This window comes from Jaculus jaculus, chromosome 13 (genome assembly GCF_020740685.1).
Source record: "Jaculus jaculus isolate mJacJac1 chromosome 13, mJacJac1.mat.Y.cur, whole genome shotgun sequence".
Taxonomy (NCBI): domain Eukaryota; kingdom Metazoa; phylum Chordata; class Mammalia; order Rodentia; family Dipodidae; genus Jaculus; species Jaculus jaculus.
The window spans coordinates 34,612,062-34,625,620 of record NC_059114.1 but is presented as its reverse complement, the minus strand read 5'-3'; the positions used below and the strand labels follow the sequence as shown (position 1 = coordinate 34,625,620).

Sequence of the window (13,559 nt, the reverse complement as noted above, 5' to 3'; positions counted from 1 at the left end):
CACACTGTGAAGTCCAGCCTTCATCCAGCAGAGCTGACCCTGGTCTTTAAACCAAAGGACACATCCCACTCTGGGACCTTCTAACCTAAGGAGTGCCAGTAGGCAGGTATCTTCGATGCAAGCCTACCACTACTGCTGTCCATTCTCAAGGGAACTGAGCACTTCTTGATTTTCTGGTTTCTGCTCCTACCCACAAGGCAGTGCCCACAGATTCATCTTCACTCTGCCTTCCCTCTGGAGCAATGTGATCTGCTAATGGTGAAAAAGCTCTGGGTGCTGACATCTGGGGTTGTGCTCCTCACACAGGCTTCGTGTATATGCAGAACTTGTCCTGAGAGCTGTCCATAATGCAGAATATCTGACATGAAATATGCTCCAGCCAACCCAGCCACAAGGGAATAGACCTATCACCATCACTGAAGTAGTAGGAGAAAAAATACCCTTCCTTGGGGCTGCAGAGATAGCTTAGCAGTTAAGCACTTGCCTATGAAGCCTTAGGACCACAGTTCAAAGCTCTGTTCCCCAGTACTCATGTAAACCAGATGCACAAGATGGCGCATGCATCTTGAGTTTGTTTGCAGTGTCTAAAGGCCCTGGTGCATCCATTTTCTCTCTCTGCCTCTTTCTCCCTCTGTTTGTCACTCTCAAATAAATAAATTAAAATTAAAAAAAATACCATTCCTCAAGTTGCCATGCAGAGCAGTGGGCCTTTCCCATCATAAGGAATGAATATCACCCACTCATTCATTTACACGCTCAACGATGCCATAAACCGTACCAGGCACTGACACCCAACAGTCCAACGTCATCTTGTGTCTGGAGCAGTGCCATGAAATGGATTGCTCTGACTCACAATTAGGAAAGAGCAGTCCTTCTCCTGGCTCAGGTACTAATTCACTTGGGCTTCAGTTTTCCAATCTGAAATTCCCAATGTAAACAAAGGAGAGCTTTCTGGGGTTCCTTTCCTGTTGTAACATTCTGTGGCCCCCTTTGTCATTCAGTGCCTATTTTAGCCCAGAAGCATCAGCTACAACTTGGAAAGTTCTCCCTTTCCAAGGTCAGGATGAAAGGCCAAGACAGCTATACACAGGCAAGGTAGTTTCATCATGTCACATAGTTGCTAGGCACCATGTCCTATACAACCCCAACATGATCTCAAATCTAAAGTGAAATGCTACTAGTCAAATATAATCCAGGTCATAAATCAAATATGATCATTTACCCAAATTGTCAGAGTTTATTGGTCATGGGTACTCCCCTAGTCTGGAAGAACCTGAGCTTTCCACTAGGGTCTAAGAACCAAACACTCACTAAGCCGGTAGACAGAAGTGATGTCAGTATGAGCCAACTTGCGCAGGAAGCTGGCACACTCAGCTTTTCTGTCACTTCCCAGGGCCCACAGAGAGCACCTTTCCTCATCATTGAAAAATGCAGAGTTCTTGCTCCTGCATGGATTGGAAAAGAGAGACAAGTCAATGCCAGGCTTCACACTCCCCATCTTCCTCTCTCCACACAAGGCTGAAAAGCCATCAGTCCATTTGCCCATTGTTGAAATTATAATCCTCACCATGGAAGAAAGGGAAACTGAGCTGTGTGGTAGCCAAGTAGGTCAAAGTAGAGGTGAAAACACCTTCCTATTAAAAGTCCATCTTACACAAGAGAAAGAGAGCCCTCTCTCTCTCTCTCAACCCTATGCATTCTTTGAGGCCATGTAAGGCTCATTTTTAATGGAAAAAAATAAGAATCAATTGGTTAAAAGGAAGGGTTGAAAAACAAACAGGACAAGTTTCATTGTCTTTAGGTCATCTCTGAGAAAAGTTATGACATGTGCCTCAATCTAGAGGAACACCACAGATAGTTACCCCTGCTCAGAAGGAGCGCTTCACAGTTGTTAAGGTTTGAGTCCATCAATACGACTACAGCACTATGTGACTCTAAGAAAGGAAGGGAGTGGCTAAGGAGCAGAAAGGACGTGGATGAGTGTCAGGCTGCTGGAAGAAATGATCCTAAGCAAAGGAGCTCTTTATATCCATCCTACATAGAACCTAAGTGTGAGGGCCAGTTTGTTTGCTAGAGTTGTGTTATAGAAAGAATAAATGAAAAACTAGCAGTGCCTGATACACATTCAGTGCCTATCTATCCACATATTTCAAGAGCACTTTCAAAGTAGATATGGTGGTTTACTCCTATAATCCCAATGTCTGGGGCAGGAGGATTGCCTCAAGTTCGAGGCCAGGCCATAAGTAAAAACACAGTGAGTTCTAGTCCAGCCAGACTGGGCTATAGCATGAAACTGAGGCAGGATAACAGGGAAGAAAGTGAGGTTGAAAAGGACTTACACAAAGGTTGCAAAATTATAGAAGAAAAACCAGTTGGCAAAGAGGAGAACTAGAAATGTCCTAGCCAAGGCAGCTAGAACTGGCTGGAGCCACTGACACAGTCAGAGGCTCACTCCAGAGTCTCTGCAGGTGACCTGTACTCATTAAACCACATGTCACAGACAGCATGCTACACTAAGCCCATGCTAGCCAAAAAGTTTACGCTGTGTAAATGATCCAAAAAGCCTGGAAATTGCCAAGTAGGTTAAACAGGCTGGCCAGCAGGAGGTTCCCTTTCAATGATCTCCAAGGACAGTAGATGTGACCTTGGACCTCTATGTAGCCTGTTGTCTAGAAAAGCAGCAGACCCCTTAAAGAGCCAATTGCAAAACTTCCTCTCTGCCACACACTTTCCATCTACCTGAGTCCTAGAAAAAACCACACATTCACATCCACATTATTCAAAGGTATGGAATCTTAATTTACCCACACAGGGTAGGCACCAGATTCAGAGAATGTAGCATTACAAAACCAGGCCTGGATTATGAGTTTCTAAGATTTCAGGGGAAGCAAATGTGAAAACCATTCTGCAAGGATCTTTTCTTCAGTGAAGGATTCATGCAAGCTTAATCTTTGACAAGGTTGAAAAATAGTTCACATAGCAAGTAACAAGAAATACAAATTAAGCCGGGCGTGGTGGCGCACGCCTTTAATCCCAGCATTCGGGAGGCAGAGGTAGGAGGATCGCTGTGAGTTCAAGACCACCCTGAGACTACTTAGTGAATTCCAGGTCAGCCTGAGCTAGAGTGAGACACTACCTTGAAAAAAAAATAATAATTAATTAAGCAAGATTGAAGATAGAGTAAGTCCAACATACCTCTACCAGAAATTCCAGAAGAGATGCTAAAAGATTGAGAGAGGGGCAATAGTCAAAGAACTACTGATTAAATTTCCAGAATTGGAGAAGAAAGACATGAGTCTTCAAACTGAAGAAGCACATCAAGTCCTAAGCAAAATCAATAAAAACATTATCATTTTGATATACATTTATTTATACGATTTTGCAAGTTATTTCTTTTTTAATACTTTATTTATTTATTAAGAGAGAGAGAAAGAATGGGCTTGTCAGTGCCTCTAGCCACTGCAAAAGAACTCCAGATGCATGCACCACCATGTGCATCTGGCTTACCTGGGCTCTGGGCAATTGAACTTGGGTTTTTAGGCTTCACAGGAAAGCACCTTACCCTCTAAACCATTTCTTCAGCCCTTTTTTTTTAAAAAAAAATTTTTATTTATTTATTATTCAAGAGAGTCCAAGTTATTTCTTTTTTGCTAATTCTTATCTCTGGGTTCAATTATCTACAAGTTAGCTATTCAATTTAAATGCAGTGAAAGAAAAATGAATGCCAAGAATACAAACTAATGAAATAAAACCAAAGAAATAAGTAAATAATCAAAGTATCTGCCATAAATAATGTCAAAGAAAATGAAAATTATCAGCAAAAGAGAAAAATTGGTTCATTGAAAATGCCACAAAATAGCAAAACCCCAGCAAAATGGGTTTACATTTTATATTGTTACTTTCCCCTCACACTTTAAAGATGCTATTATATGCTCATCTAAATTATCATTCAAGAATATATTTAAGGGCTGGGGAGATAGCTTCATAAAGTGCTTGTCTTGCAAGCATGGCTTAGGTTCAGTCCCCAATACCCATATAAAATAGGGGGCAACTTGGCACATGACTATAATCCCAGCACTTGAGAAGCAGAAATAAGCAGATCACTGGAACTCACTGGCCACCAGTTGAGCCTAGTTGGTGAGCTCCAGGTCAATGAGAGATGAGCCTCAGAAAGAAGTGGACTGGCTGATGAGACAGCTCAGTGTTTAAAGGCACATGCCTGCAAAGTCTGATGGCCTAGATTCGATCTCCAGTGCCACATGCATTGAGAACTTATACCCTTTCTCTCTCTCTCTCTTTCTCCCTTATCCTTCTCCCTCTCTCAAATAAATAAAGGAGTAGACAGAGTTCCAGGGAATGACACCCGAGGCTGTCTCTGGCCTCTACATAAACATGCACACACATGCACTTGTACCCACATACACATATGTGTACACACACAGGCAAACACATCCATACACACATACTATACACATGTAAAAAAGAGTGAGTTCAATACAAACATTGGCTGAATACTGAAGTGTTTTCACAACTCATGAAGTTCACTTAAGTAACTACTAAACTAGGTATGTTTTGAAGAAAGCAATGGATAATTTGCTATTAGCACATCTTGGACAATACCACATCTAAAGTAATGAAGGAGAAAAGCAAGGAGACAAAGACTATCTACCTGCAAAGAAATGACTATGAAACTGACAGCACAATTTCCATCAGCTAAACACAGATGCCACAGGAAATGAAATTATAAATAAGACATATAAGCTGGGCATGGTGGCACACAACTTTAATACCAGCACTGAGGAGGCAGAGGTAGGAAGATCCCTGTGGGTTCAAGGCCAGTCTGAGACTACAGAATGAGTTCCAGGTCAGCTTGGGTTAGAGTGAGAACCTACCTCAAAAAACAATTTGAGGGCTGGAGAGATGGCTTAGCGATTTTGTCTGCAAAGCCAAAGGATCCTGGTTCAAATCTCCAGGACCGACATAAGCCAAATGCACAAGGGGGGGGGGTGCATGCATCTGGAATTTGCAGTGGCTGGAGGCCCTGGTGCACCCATTCTCTCTCCCTCCCTCTCTTTCCCTCTCTCTCTCTCCTCTTTTCTCTCTTAAATAAATAAATAAAATATTTAAAAAAATAAAAAACAAATAAATGTTGAAAAAACAAGACATATAAAAACAGTATGAGGAATAAGAGAGTTGATATAAACAAGATAAATTTTCATTATGAAATCTTGGTTTTTATCCTATGCTCTGTTAGAAATCTAGGTATATTTCCTTTTAGTAATATTTTGCTAAAATGAACTGTAATGCATTCCAAATTTGCAATGTTGACTGAAAGAAGTAAAAAACTGGTTTTCTAGCTGTCTCTGCTATGAAACCAGGTGGCTATTGTTAAATCTGTACTGAATAAAAGGAAACACAAATTTGCTTCTGTGGACAAATAGAAGGTCTTGGCTATGTGCCCAAAGCACTGGCCAAATCTGAAGCAGAAAACAGCCTCTGGAAAAATGCCAGTCTCAGCACACTGTCAAATGGTGCACACAGACATACACGCACACACGCACACACACACACATACACATACACTCACACTCACAAACACCCACATTCACATCCTTCACTGAAGACTACATGAGCCCAGAGAGGGGAACCCGTACGGAGAGGCAGACTTTAGCAAAAGCTGAGACCTTTCTCAGGTATGCAACACAATCAAACCCAGGTGAAGAGAGCCACCGTGTGGCATCCACCCGCATGGTGCACAGAAATTACAGGGACCTCAGCCTTGCGCTGCTTGAGACCAGGTTGCTTGGCTGCCATTTCTCAAGGTCTTCCCTCAGTTGATAGGGGTCAGGGAAGTCTGCAGTCTGGTGAGCATGGGGCTGTAAGGACCCAGTCCCCTTCTTCTCCTCCCATTGCTCTCTGGCCCCACTACTACAAAATATTCAGCCACTGAGCCCCACAAGTGCCCAGTGCAGACCAATGAATGGCACTGTGGATAAGGATGAAGTGGTACTACCACCTCCTATGGCATGAAGGACACTGTTCTTCAATGTGATAGGGTAACCCTTACAGCTAAGCATTGGGTCAGATCAACAAGGGGTCCAAAATGCAGGAGCCCAGGGGCAAAGCTGAAGCTGGCACCTAGGAGGAGGGACAGAAGGGGTAGGAGAGGCTGCTGTGGAGGAACAAGTAACAGGAAGTTAATGAATCTGGGAGCTGAGTTGTCACATGGGCACAGTGTGAGGAGCAGAAGTCCAGCTGTACTTTGTGAGCGCTAACACTGACCCCTAGCACTCTACTAAAAGTGACTTTTGAGGATAATGCACAACAATGGCAAGACCTTGATGAGAGCAGGGCACTTCAGGTTCAGACACACTCCCTGTGCCAGGCACCACCATGAGTGCTTGGCATGTGTTAACTCATTTAAACCCTCAACAAACAGTGCAAGAACAAATACCATACACATGAGAAAACTGAGACAGGGAGAGAACTCACTGGGGCCAAAGTCACAGAGCTGGGAAACTAACGTGGACATGAGAGGTCCCTACATGGCCATAGGTGCTTTCTGAGCAGTCTGACCAGTACTCTGCTAACCATTAAACTATTCTGTCTCTCAACCCTCTCCCAATAGTCAACCCCTGGCTTTTCCTCAGCCAGCCCTGCTTAGCCGAGTGAGTCTGGCTCCATGTTAAATGTGCCCCAGCACTGTCTCTTTTTTTAAAAAAAATAAAATTTATTTATTTAACAGAGAAAGAGGGAGGGGAAGGGAAAGAGAGAATGGGCGCACCAGGGCCTCCAGCCACTGCAAACAAACTCCAGATACATGCACCCCTTGTGCATCTGGCTAAGGTGGGTCCTGGGGAATCCAAACCTGAGTCCTTTGGCTTTGCAGGCAAATGCTTTAACAGCTAAGCCATCCTTCCAGCCCCTAACTTGTCTCTTAGCTTCCTCTTCTTTTTTTGTTCTTTCTTCCTCCGCTGTACAAGGGATTTCACACACACATATCCCCTCTAAACCAGCCCTTCTGGTTGCTTCTACCTCTCACAGAACCTTGGTCACTGGATTTATTAACATCAGGATACTGGGATGACAGATCCAGTTCCTTCACTCCCAGGGTCTTCAATTATGTCTCCCATGAAAGAAAAAGGTCGTTTAAAGCAACATTTTCTCTTGGCTGGCCATCTAGCCCCACTGTGACTAAACCCCTCTCAGACCAATTATGTGAGAGCAGGGTACAAGGATCCATCTTGCAGAGCTCCCAGATTCTTTAACTTCCTGTTGGCTATTCCTCAGAAGAAAGCTCTCCTACCTCTTCACCATTCCTCCTAGCTGATATGCACCTCATCCAAAGCCAAGCTCAGCTCCCAACATGCATGTGCTCCCCATCCTCTGCACAGTGAACAGCCTTGCAAGGCCTCCTCACCTTCCACATCAGGGAAGGCCTAGGAGCCTTGGCCTCTTGGTGATGTACCCCCTGTGGACAGCTCACTTTCCCATGATAAAAAGCTTAACTCCAAGGTTGCCTTTCCCATGATTGCTCTCTTGCTAGCATGTGTTTCTTATTATGTTTATCCACAGCACTTCATCTCTTCCCCAGAGCTCAGGGAATGCCTTCCCCACTTGAGTGACTCCATGCAGGTTCTACATTCCTGCATAAGGAGAATGACCTTCTACCCCCTCTCTCTGGGGCAAAGAGGGCATGCAAGGAGCTTCTGCCCTTGGTCCACTGTCCTCATTGACTCTTTTCCAGGAGACAGGGAAATCTAGTCAGTGTTCAAAGCCTTTGGTATTACATGTGGAGAAACATTCTGACCAGGATTCTCTTTCTTCTGGAAAAGTACTTTCTGCTTTCCTGCTGCCTTCAAAAAGCCTACCCAGAGAAACTGAGCCATACTGTCTACCTCTGCCCTGCCAGGTGGGCAGAACCAGCTGGCCGCCTGCTGCTAATTGGACATGTGAATAGTTGTGTACCTCAGAATAAGCCCATCAGAATGTGAGGCAGCATGACTGAAAGATGCTTCCTGGGAGCTGGGGAGCTGGCTCAGGGGATAAGGTGTTTCTACCCAAGCATGAGCACCTGAGCCTGAATCCCAGAGCGCACCTAGAAGGTCAAACTGCCGTGGGTTCTGCAATCCCAGCATGCTTATGGCAAGAAGGGAAGTGCGTGGCCAGCTAACCTGACAAACACAATGCTGAAGAACCACATTACAGACCTTGCCTCAAACCAGGTGGAAGGCAAGTACCAATGCCTGAAGTTGTTTGTGACCTCTACATGGGTGCTGGGCTCACATCTGCCTGCACTCATGCAAATAAAAATGCACACACAAACACATGCATATCATACACATATAAGCACACATAAAAATGAAGTTATTTTTAAAAAGAAACAAACTAACCAGGTGTGGTGGCGCACATGTTTAATCCCAGCACTCAGGAGGCAGAGGTAGGAGGATCACCATGAGGTCAAGGCCACCCTGAGACTACAGAGTGATTTCCAGGTCAGCCTGAGCTAGAATGAGACCCTACCTCGAAAACAGAAAAAAAAAAAAGAAAAAGAAAGAAAGAAACAAACTAAAAAATGTCTTCAGCTCTGTTATCTAATACTAAGTGCACACATTCAAATTTTACCTTGACCGCTAAATATGTAGACCTCCAAAGAATTTACCTCCCAACCTACACAAAGAAGGGATGTCATTGACCAAGTCAGCGATCTGCTGCTCCCATTACATGCTCATACCTTGATGGGGTCTGTTGTTTGGGTAGGGTGAGTTGCAGCTTATAAGTTCCAAAGCTTCACCCTTGGTGCCTATCAACAGACCCTTTTGTCTTGGGATTTGTTTCTCTGCTTGTACAAAGCAAGATTTCAAAAACCATCTGCTGAAATGAACGCTCTCGCACCCTTCCTCTTTCCTAGCACTCTCTGGGTCTGCACTGGCTGTCTACATTAACCCTTCTAGCCCTGTGGCACCAGGGCATTCCCTACACTCTCTGCAAAGCTGCTTACAGGAGACAGAGCATTGGGAAAGGGTAGCCCAGCTCCAGGGCATACTTACTGCCATACTCACATTGGGGAGTAAGAATCAGGCTCTATGTTCCTGGTGGGGACAAAGCCCACTGCTCCTGAGCTCATTGACTTCCCAATGAACCACTGAAGCCCAGGTATAAGAAAGCCAATGATTTCGATGCTGTCTCCCTGGAGGAAACTCAGTTCATCCTTTTCTTCCTGCTTGTAATCTTTCAAGGCCTTACACCTTCCCCTTCCTGTAGGAAACATCACACAGGTCAGGTGGAAAATGTCAATGATTGGTCAAAGACACACACACATACACACACACAACTGGCAGGAATGACAGTGGGTAATCGGCTTCTCATTTTGTCAAACTAAGACTTTTTAAAAAACAGGAACTACAATAAACTTTTACTATTATTTTATAAAAGAAATTGTAACAAATATAAAAAAGTGACTCTGCCTTGAAATTGAATAAGTGTAGCTTAGAAGAAGCTGGCAAGCTCTGCACATCATGCTCAATTGATTTTGTTACTGTCATATACTTGGTCATGCTTGGCACAAATCCACAGACCAGCATGTGAGAATCTTTATACCAGACTTCTAGAGGTCCTTCCAGCTGCTTCAGCCTCTATGACTGCTTATAAAACACTAGTGTCAAACAGATGAAGTACATGATGCCTGGTCAACCTTCAGCAGATGTCACTACACTGTCACTGGTGAGATAGGATGCTCCCAGCAGGGACCCAGCGGGATCTGGAACTCTCCTTCTGGCTATAGTCATTACTCAATTTGATAAATAGCTCATGTAGGGTATAATAATGATGTCTATGAGTTTTGTACTGTGCACACATTCTCAGATATTCCCAAGAGCTCTGAAGAACAGTCAGAATACCCATCAAAATACCCTTTGTAGATAAGAATGTGGTCGGGTGATGGGTCTAAAGAGCTTTTAGGTAGAACTAGATTTATATCAAGTCTGCCATCCAAGTACACACCAGGCCTGATCCTGCTTAGTTTCTGAGATCACATGAGATTGGGTGTACTCAGACATAGACTAGCATCAAGCCTCTGAGTGTCTGGTTACCCCTCTTCCCTGGATCTGCTGGAATACCAGCTATTACTCACTGCAGTTACCATCTTTGCTCTTGCTACTTGGCTAATGCAACTGGAAGTTGAGTTTTTATAACATTTTACTAATAAGACAGCAGAAGCACAGTGAAGTCAAGTCATACTGATGCAAGTTGTAGAGCCACTACTTGAACCCAGAAAAGATTCTAAACCCCTCAGAATACTAAAAGTTTTGTTTATAGTCAATTATTGAAGTGCTATTGTATTAATTCCATAATTCTTTCTAGTTCTTTTTTTAAAGTGTTATTTGGGTTTAGAACTAGTAAAAATGCACTGTTGGTAGGGATATATGGTAGAGAATGTATTGGAGGGAGCTACAAGGGTAAAAGTAAAAGAAAGATATATTCTAGATACTCATTATCCAGTACATGCATATATTTAGTACTTTGTGCACATGCAGAGAGAAAAAATTCATGCACATATATGAACATATATGTGTACATATGTTATTCATTTATTTAGCCAATATTTATTGAGTGCCACTCATGCATATGCTTCCTAAATCCAAAGATGATTTCACATTACTCTAAGAAAATGTTTGGGTCAGAAGTTGAAAGCAGGAAGCCTGCAAATCTTTGATTACATGTCATTCACCAAATGATTCATTTGGCCCATGCCAGGCTTTTCTTCCCACCTATATATTTTTAGATCCTTATCACCCCTGCTAATCCATAACACCTCCCCTATAGCTCTCCTATAGCTCTGTGTATTCTGCCTGCCCTTGTGGATAGCTGCATCTCCAGTCCTGATTTGTGATCCTTCATTCATAAGCAAGTGTTGTAGTCAGCTCCACACTGGTAGGATGACCATCCAAACCAGGCACAGCTTACAGGAGGAAAGGTTTCTTTCAGCTTATGAATCCAAGGGGGAAAAGCTAGCTGTCATTCACAAATCCAAGCCAATGACAGACACACCACCAAGCAGCCAACACCACAAGCAAGCACACACCAGCAGGGAACTGCAGCAAGCAACAGGGATTCAGGCAGAGTGCAGACCTTCCTGCAAACCTTTGGGCTAGAAGTCAGATCCACCCCTAGAAACACCTCTTCTAGCCAGGCATATGGAAATCCAAGTTTCAGGCTTTAATAAAACATCCAAGTCTATTGAGGGACCATACATTCAGACTACCATAGCAAGGAACCCGGGTGTGTAAGCAGTCACTGGCATCCAGAGAAATTCACATCAACTGACTCCAAACCTGCAGGTAAAATCTGTAGGCAGAATATTATCTCCCAAGTAATACTCTGTTTTCAATTTAGCCATACCGATATGATATGAGCCTGTCCATTCCCCCTTCCTGGGAAGGCCACAGATTCCTGGATAATTCTTTAGAAACCATCTGTTAATGGAAACATGGGGTTTCAAAAAATTAAAACCATGACTAGAATAGTTTTTTAGGAAAAAAATGAGGTGATGATGATAAATATTATTATTCAATGATTGTATTCTTATGATGGCAAATATTTATGCAGAACTTACTTTATAGTGGGCACTGTGAAAATGACAGTTCAATAGACCTGGGCCATTTCCTGACTCTGCAATTAGTTTACTAGTTGACTCATTTAATCCATTCATATTCTTACTGTCATATTCTATGCCAGAATCAAGCATAGGGCCTACAAGACCAGAGATTTTTTTTTTGTCACTCCATGTTTCAGTTTATAGTGTCTTCCAGCAGATATTCTCAAACTTTGCTCTGAAGAACATCCCTGGAGAGCTAATCTAATTTTAAATGCATATTTCTGAGCAACCCCAAGAAAGTCAGAAGAGGGCCAGGGGCTGAACTTGTAAAAACATCTCCAAGTGATGGCTATGTAAGAAGCCACGGGCACATGCACTGAGAAACACCATGCTGGAGGCTATACAATGTCCATCTGAACTGTGGAGCTGTTTCCAGTTTTATCAAATAGTGCAAATTTTGACTCTTAAAAAAAACTGGACATAAAAAGCTATCCAGATTGTTAGGCACCATGAATAGCCATATCTGAAAGTCTGTTGGTGCAGACTTCACTTTGTTCTGGACTCATCTCTGAAGAAATGGGCAGCTACTCACTGATGGAAAGGGACAGGCAGGGGCTCCAAAGCTGACGCTGGCACTGGGCCCCGCTGGCCCATCACTAGCGACACGCCTTCCCACTCAGATTCGCCTTCAGAGATCACGGAGATGAGCTCGTTCTCACAGAGAGCCAAACACTCCCCTTCCTTCTCGGCTGGCTGAGCCACGGAAAGCACAGCTCTGCAGAAGAAGTGGCCTGCAGATGACGAGAAAAGCCCTTCCAAGACAGCAGGAGATGCAAGGGACACTCTCCCATATGACATTGCTGCTGGAGCCCACTTCTCCCCCAGGAAGTAGACTGCCCGGGAATAGGCACAAGTCCTTGTTGATCACAAGAGGATTAAGCCACTGGAAGGAAGTCACTTAAAATAGATACAAGCATGTCTGAGAATTTGTGCGAAATAAGGCTTAATTGGAATTTAACCTGAAAAGGAGATGAAACAAAAACCTACAAAAATAGGTTTGCATTTATCAGAACTACAGTTATAATTGCAACCTCATGCTTACTCTCAGAACCAACAGTGAATAAATTGATCTAGATGAATGTAATTTCTCCAAATAAGTTTTGGAATAGTATGATATGAAACTCTTCCCTTCATCTGCTTTGCATAATACAATCATAAGGAGAATCATTTTTATAAAAATTTAATATACAAATCTAGCTCCAGACTTGACCAAACTATCAGCCTGATGGCATATTCAATTCATTTGTAGAAAGAGCAGGGAGCTCTTCAGGGGACTCCTCAGAATTATGTTATTCACTTTTATGAAATACTTCAGAATTTTCCAGATTTTTCATTTTATTTTACAATCAAATGTTATCACATATTTAGGTATTTCTCAATCCTAGAAACCACTGGAATTACATGGAAAGCTTTCTTTTTTAAAATGCCAGAGTCAGGGTCCCCACCTCCAGGAACCTAACAGACCTAGGTGGGGCCCTGGCAGGGCTCCTCTTTTAAGCTTCAAGTAGTTCAATGTGAATCACTGAGACCAACCAATACGACGATGTTTGAAATACTTATATCAATGGGTTCATTTGTGAATTTTTTGGAGGTTTTGTTGTTTTTTGTTGTTGTGTAATATTTTGAGGGCCTCTCTTGATACCCCAATTATCTTAGGGGCTCTGATGCAAATTCTTGACTGAGACACGATCCCAGCCCCACCCCAGGTCATGCTCACCTTCCTGTAGCAGGAGGCTCAAGTACATGGTTTCTAGGTGATTGTCATCTACAGACACTTGGATCTCCGTGTCCTCCACCAATCTGCAGTTGAGCCAGTACTTGTGATCAAAGAGGACGTGCTCCAGACATGCGGACACATAGCCTAGAAGTCAAGCAAACAAGACTCCTAAACAAGATGGATTCT

General features: G+C 43.2%; 1 protein-coding gene across 2 annotated transcripts in view; it reads right to left on the bottom strand.

The window, feature by feature from the left end:
• The window catches only part of Sh3tc2 (SH3 domain and tetratricopeptide repeats 2), a 70,004-nt gene that overhangs the window by 39,298 nt on the left and 17,147 nt on the right, over positions 1 to 13,559 (bottom strand). For both annotated transcript variants that reach the window (XM_004664752.2, XM_045133148.1), the window contains 5 exons: positions 13,374 to 13,517; positions 12,189 to 12,387; positions 11,401 to 11,474; positions 9,063 to 9,258; positions 1,312 to 1,445 (listed from right to left, as the gene is read on the bottom strand). In XM_004664752.2, the coding sequence (XP_004664809.2) occupies positions 1,312 to 1,445; positions 9,063 to 9,258; positions 11,401 to 11,474; positions 12,189 to 12,387; positions 13,374 to 13,517 (747 nt within the window). The remainder of the gene's footprint in view (positions 1 to 1,311; positions 1,446 to 9,062; positions 9,259 to 11,400; positions 11,475 to 12,188; positions 12,388 to 13,373; positions 13,518 to 13,559) is intronic.